General features: G+C 34.4%; 1 protein-coding gene across 1 annotated transcript in view; it reads right to left on the bottom strand.

The window, feature by feature from the left end:
* Positions 1 to 2,515: 2,515 nt before the first annotated feature.
* RNF11 (ring finger protein 11) overlaps positions 2,516 to 6,296 on the bottom strand; it is a 37,992-nt gene continuing 34,211 nt past the window's right edge. Inside the window, exons 2-3 of the mRNA XM_060083440.1 lie at positions 5,542 to 5,711; positions 2,516 to 4,207 (exon numbers count right to left, since the gene is read on the bottom strand). Coding sequence (XP_059939423.1) covers positions 4,036 to 4,207; positions 5,542 to 5,711 — 342 coding nt within the window. The 3' untranslated portion in view covers positions 2,516 to 4,035. The remainder of the gene's footprint in view (positions 4,208 to 5,541; positions 5,712 to 6,296) is intronic.

The raw sequence follows: 6,296 nt of genomic DNA, 5'->3' as shown, positions 1-6,296 counted from the left end.
TGGACAATTAAGATGTGCAGATAAATCCAAACCCCTTTTGTAAAATTTTACTGAAGCCTCTAACAAAAATTTTATGGATCAGGAAATGGGTTGTAAAGGGATTCATCTGGATTTTCATCCATGCTAAAGAGCAAGGAAACAGCCAAAGGATAAATGGAAAAGCAAAGTCTGGATACTCGTATCAGGACAATCAATATCTGAATAAATAATCACCCAGCACTGCTGTTTTTAGAACCAGAGGCTCTCAGAAAAAGAATTACAAAGTATATTTAAATTAATATTCCCCAGATACATGTGCCTCATCCATTTACTAACTTCTATATGTCATTTTAATATAAAAGTTAATGTGTTACAATGTAACTCTTAGGAGCTTAAAAAAAATATGTATTTTTCTCTAGTTAAAAATAGTACTTTATGTGAAGAGAGAACCAACAAATAGTCCAGTTAACTTTCCCTAAATATGTAAAATGAACTTACCACATCTTTCAAACCACTCAGAAAAAGTAGTTTTAAGGTGTTTTATATAATGTAATCAAGCACTTACAGTTACTCCTCCCATTAAACCCTTATGTTTCACTTGAATTACTACAAACTAAAGTCCTCTCTAAATCTGAATTATGAGCATTAAACCACTCACTGCCTGGCCATAAGCAAACACCTATTCTGACAATACAGAACTGAGAAAAAATTCTTTCAGAGACCATTTCTTGGTAGCTCTTAGGTAAATCACCTAACAGTGGGTCAATCAGTAATGACATTAAATGCAAAGATGGAAATTTTTGTAGTTGGACATTTTTACTCCACACTTATTAATTTAATGATGGCAAAATACTTAGAAAGTGGGACCAAGGGGGAAGAAATTATAAGGAATTCAGCTATGTCCTCAAAAGGAATAATATAATGCAGTCAGAATAAGACTGCATAGGACGCTGATGGCTCTCATGCCCATGCCTCACATGATGGGGACATCCGAACCAGGCCTGTGTCTTAGGGAAGTCTAGTTGAGTGTGAGACTAGAACAGGGGAGCTAGATAGGGCATAGAAGGAGGGGTTACAAACTATCTTCACTAACTTTTTCCATACCCAGTAAAAGAATAGATGATCTTTAAATTCGGGTGGGTAAATTTAGTATTACTTCAGGAGATACTAACCAAAATCCACCTTTTCTCATGTCCACCAATTTCAAAATTAAAGGCTTAAAGAATTAGCTGATTAGCTCTGATGCATTTAACATGCAAGTGTCATCAGCTGACTCTGAGAAACTGATTGCTAGCCAATGCCTTTGTAAGCAAACATGGCCACCAATTGCCTACATTTCCGAATTATGCCAAAGAAACTTACCTTCTTTCCTGTTTGCCATTTTCAGTCTCAAGACCATAGGCAGTTCTGCTTTGGACTCCTTATTGTTATTCCTTTTTTAAAATGCATGCTTCCTTAAGAAGGAGCTTTGTTCACAGAAAATTTGTTACCTCAATGCTCACTATATTCTGTTTTATATTACACAGACACCAAAAGTAGTTGGAGAGTCTTCTAATACCTGAGATGTCTTATAAAGAATACTCATAGCATTTAAAAGGTTTGTGTGAACCAAACTACAAGTATCTGAAAGTATTTCAAATTGTTCAGTTTACATTTAAAAGAGTAAGATTCTTTTATTTTTTCCTGGTCAGGCTTTCCAGACATCTCAAATCCTACAGCCAAGCCTGAACATATCTTGCCCAAATCCAAATATGTTGTACCTATTATTTGGCTTAAGAAAATTTAGAAGCTATCAAGCTTCTAAATTTATGATTAGATGGTATTAAATGCCAAGCCATAAAAAAAATACTTCCCCAAAAGTATATATACCTAGAAATTTTTAAGTAATTAAATTTATACATGTGTTTTAAAGAAAGGATTAGAATATTCTTATGTAATCAATTCTAACTTTAGCCCTTTACAACTGTATTATAACTTTATTTAACTTGGTAAAAGCCAAAACTGATGGTTCTTAACATGGTATGTGGAGATCAAAATTAAAGAATACAAAATACCTTAAAAAAAAAGCATTCAGCTCAATCCTGGTTCCTTCAATATTACTGCCAAACTTCTGTGAAAGAAGCCTTGTAATAAAGACTAACAGCAACATAGAAGATGATTAAAAAAAAAAGTTCATTTACCGATTTTAACAATCTAGAAAAAAAGAAAGTGACTATAATACTTGATGACAGACATCATGTTTAAGTAGAAAACACAAAGATAGAAAAAGTAATACTGCTGAAAATATTGCACAACTTCAGGTGTTTCCTCCAAATTTGCTTTATGTAATTGGATATAAATTAATGAACAAAAACTTAAGCAAGATACATGTAACAATTTAACAGAACCTGATCATCTAATTTCTTTCAATTTTTCTTAAACTCATCATGGGGCTCATAAGAAAATTAACCAACATGGATACTGCTACAGTTGAATGTCAAATCTTTAAGTGCCTATGACATACTAAATTCTTCTATAATGCAATTATGAAGAACCCTTCGAGAGACTTGTGTTTTTTATTTAGAAAAGTGTTCAAGTCAAATATTCAACTCAATATAAAATAAAAAGAAACATTTCTGATTTGTTGGGTTGAGATTGCTTCTCCTTTTGCTAATGAATGATTTTTTAGCTGTAATATCACTGAGTTGAACAAATACGTCACCTTCGAGTACATAAAGAAAAATAAACACATGCTAAATGGAGAAAACATTACAACTACATCTTTACTAGACCATCTCTACCTCTAACACTTCAGAAGCTTAGAGATTCAGTGTTCTTATATTAACTGCAAGAAAAAGATAAGAGAAATTCCTTCTTTTTTGAGATCACAACTATGAAGTCATGTGGTTATACAAATTCTGCATTTGTGTGCAAAACATGAAACACATTTATCTTAATTCTCCCTGCTTAGAATTGTCAGTCAACTAGCAGGACTGTCCTTCCAACAGAAACAGAGATGTGTTTTATATAACTTCAGTAACCTCAGCACTACAATAAGAAGAGATGCAGTATCCTTTTGCTATGTTCAAGACAACAGGGAAGGAGGTCACAGGAAAGAATAAATCAAAATTGTTGCAACTGTGAAATTTTCTCAGTTTAACCATGGTGCCACTTTCATTTCTACATAAGCATGGTGGCATAATTCAAGCTCAATAAATCAGAATTCTTAATATTTAAAATTTACCTTGACTTTTAATTATCACCATATTAACAACCAAAATAATTAGGTGAAACACATAAGAAAGGGTAATATTAAACCCCACTTTACTAGAGTTGGTTTCTTGACACATTAACTCATTTTTTTATAGAAAAGGGATAGTGCATCTCAGTTTGCTTACAAGCTAGGAGATCACTTTGAATTCTGCATTTCCTAACTGCAAACAGATATAGCACTTATAACAGGTTATAAATAAACTGGTTTTCAAGCATAGAGCCAGCCCCAACGATAATAATACACTATTTAAAAAGACCTAAGGCAATGAATTCCATTTCCAATGGAAAAAAAGAACTGTGCAAACAAGCTTAAAACTACTTTTTTTGTGCCAGTGTTATAAAATGTAGCTTTTAATAAAACCTTGACCCAAATGCCAGCAACTTGAGAAAAGAATTTGGGTGGGGGGAAGAAGAAAGTTATTTCATTTAGGAAAAACAACCACTATCTTTTTCCTAATCTTCAACATACACAATTTAAACACATACAGCTGCTGTTTAACACTTTACACAATTCCTATGTACTGGAGCAATAACAAGATCTAAATACAATTATATTTTTGAACACTGGGTCAAGGCTTTACATAAAAATACCTTCCTACTTTTCCCCCTAAGTTTCTAAAATATCACATACTTTTTTTCCCCAACATCTGCAGCCATTCAGGAATTCCTGCAGCCATGCAGGAATTTTTAGGAGACTTTTGTGCATGATCTTAATTCCTAATCCCTGGCTCTTTGGGCTCAGTGACAAAAGATCAAAACCACCAAAAATGATGGTTCACTTGAAGTCAGATGAGAGACCCTGGCTCAATTAGTCTCGTAGGACGAAAGCAGTGCTGCATCAACTGGCTCCATGCAGGAGGGGCACGTGAAGGATCTCATCAACCAGTCATCTATACAGTCCAGGTGATAGATGTGCATGCACGGCAGAAATCGAATTGGGTCCCCGTAAACAAAGTCCATCATACAGATCACACACCTGTTGAGGGTGAGGGAGAGAAATAAGAAAGCATTTTTAGAGAAGTGATCCATCTAGAATACTCTTTAAAATCCCCATTACAAAGACAGTGTTAATATGAACAGATGAAAATGGCTTGCCTGTCATCCTACCACCTAAGCATCCAGATTGAATTTTTTCCTAGTAAGTGTTACACAGCCACAATGTCTTATTTCAATCACCTGGGAATTTGAAGAGTTTGAGAGCAATCAACAGGGCAAAGAGAAAGGTATCACATAGGGATCAAGTCCACTGCTAGAATTTTACTTGTAAAACAGCTACATATTACAGAAGAAACCTTAAGGAGAATGTGAAGCTTTAGTACGTAGGAAACCATGTTGGATTAATTTTATTTGAACTGCTTTTTTAGTGTAAGCCCATATAGTTTTCACTTTAATAACTGTATGTAAATACAGAACCACTAATTTCAGCCTACTTACTAGGCTGCTACAGGCTAAAGTTCTCTTCAATAACCCCAGTTTCAAGCTCACTGCACTCTTCTACAGGTTCAAGAAGCAACCCAATTCAGCAGTCAATATTCTAGATAGGTTATAATCTTAAGTACTAGCCCTAAATGGTGCTACAGCTCAAAGAGCCAAACACAACATAGTAAATTACTTTATGTCTGTGTTGGTAAAGACCATTCTCAACCTAAAAGGAGAATGGCTGTCCTCATTAGGGATTCTCAGACAATAATGAGCTCTGAGGACAAAATCTCCCTTATATTTAACTAATCAGGCTTAGTACAATTATTCTACAAGTTAAGAAATGGATAAGATTTTCCTCATATCACTAAAACCCTTAGCAAACCATTTTAATGGCTACATAACCTACCAAAGTATTCCTCTACTGTTATTTTTCACTAAATAAAACTATGGTGACTATCTTTATGCATAAAACTCTAGGGATTGAAGTGAGGTACATATTTTAGGATAGATCTCTAGAATTAACTGTTTCAAAGGGTTTAGATCCTTGATATCCATTTGGCCAGTCCTTGACATCTGGCCAAATGGCTTTCCCAACTGATTAGGCCACCAGCAATGCTGGTACTAGTTCACAGTTATTACACAGGTAAATCATTTTTAACTGACATTAACTGTCATCCAAATGGACAGAGGCAACATATAAAATGGTCAGAATTCACACCATCATTTATTTCTTAGCTATTTTTACATGAAAATTCTTCTTAATTGCTACATCTAAACATTTCCTGGTAAGAACTGATTAAACATCTGACTTCCAAAATGCAGGAGAGTATTTTTAAAAATCAGATCCCTGAAGATAGATCTTTGAAATATGTATAAATTAAAACTTACTCCCGGATCTTTTTTTCTGATCCATCTCTTCCAGGGTCATAAACTCCTTTAGGCAGATGCTGTATAAGGCCTATTCTTTGAGCTATCCTAATTTGTTCCTCTTCAGTCAGCTGAGTTGCTAGGCGAGTCTGGCTAGGTGTTGGATGATAGACCGGAACTGGAACTTGTTCCTAAATTTTTTAAAATGGAGAAAAGAATTATTTTTTAAGAATTTGTTTTCTGGGGTAGTGTTTTCCTTTTGTTTCTTCCTTTTTTGGCTGGGGGAGGGGGCCTTGGGGAGAAGGAGACTGGAAAAGTATGCAGTAGCATGAGATTCTGTTTTACCCTGCCTTAACTTTAGCATATCTGACCTACGTTTAAAGGATACTGAAACACAGCTTTACAGAAAAACTGGAATGGAATGTTACTTCAAGTATTTCTACAGGAAAACCATATAACACAGACATATTCATTCCTGATACACAAAAAGATAAATCAATGTAACTAATTAATTAACCAAATGGACTGTATTCAATATTCTGTAGGCCACAATGGAGTTTTGTGGCCTCAGTATCATTATTTACATTAGAATTGGCCACTGTAGATTCCTCTTATTTTCAAACTTTTTCTTTCCATACAGACAACAATCTTAACATTAATTTATTATTTATTTGGAAAGACTGGACATTATTGCAATAAACTTCTGTAAAATTTCTTTTAGGCTTTTGGATACATATTTAGATATGATAATCCAGTGAGCCAAATGAGGCCACCTT

Source organism: Mesoplodon densirostris, chromosome 2, assembly GCF_025265405.1.
Source record: "Mesoplodon densirostris isolate mMesDen1 chromosome 2, mMesDen1 primary haplotype, whole genome shotgun sequence".
NCBI lineage: Eukaryota > Metazoa > Chordata > Mammalia > Artiodactyla > Ziphiidae > Mesoplodon > Mesoplodon densirostris.
The sequence above is the reverse complement of the archived record's forward strand: the minus strand, read 5'-3'. Positions and strand labels throughout refer to the sequence as shown.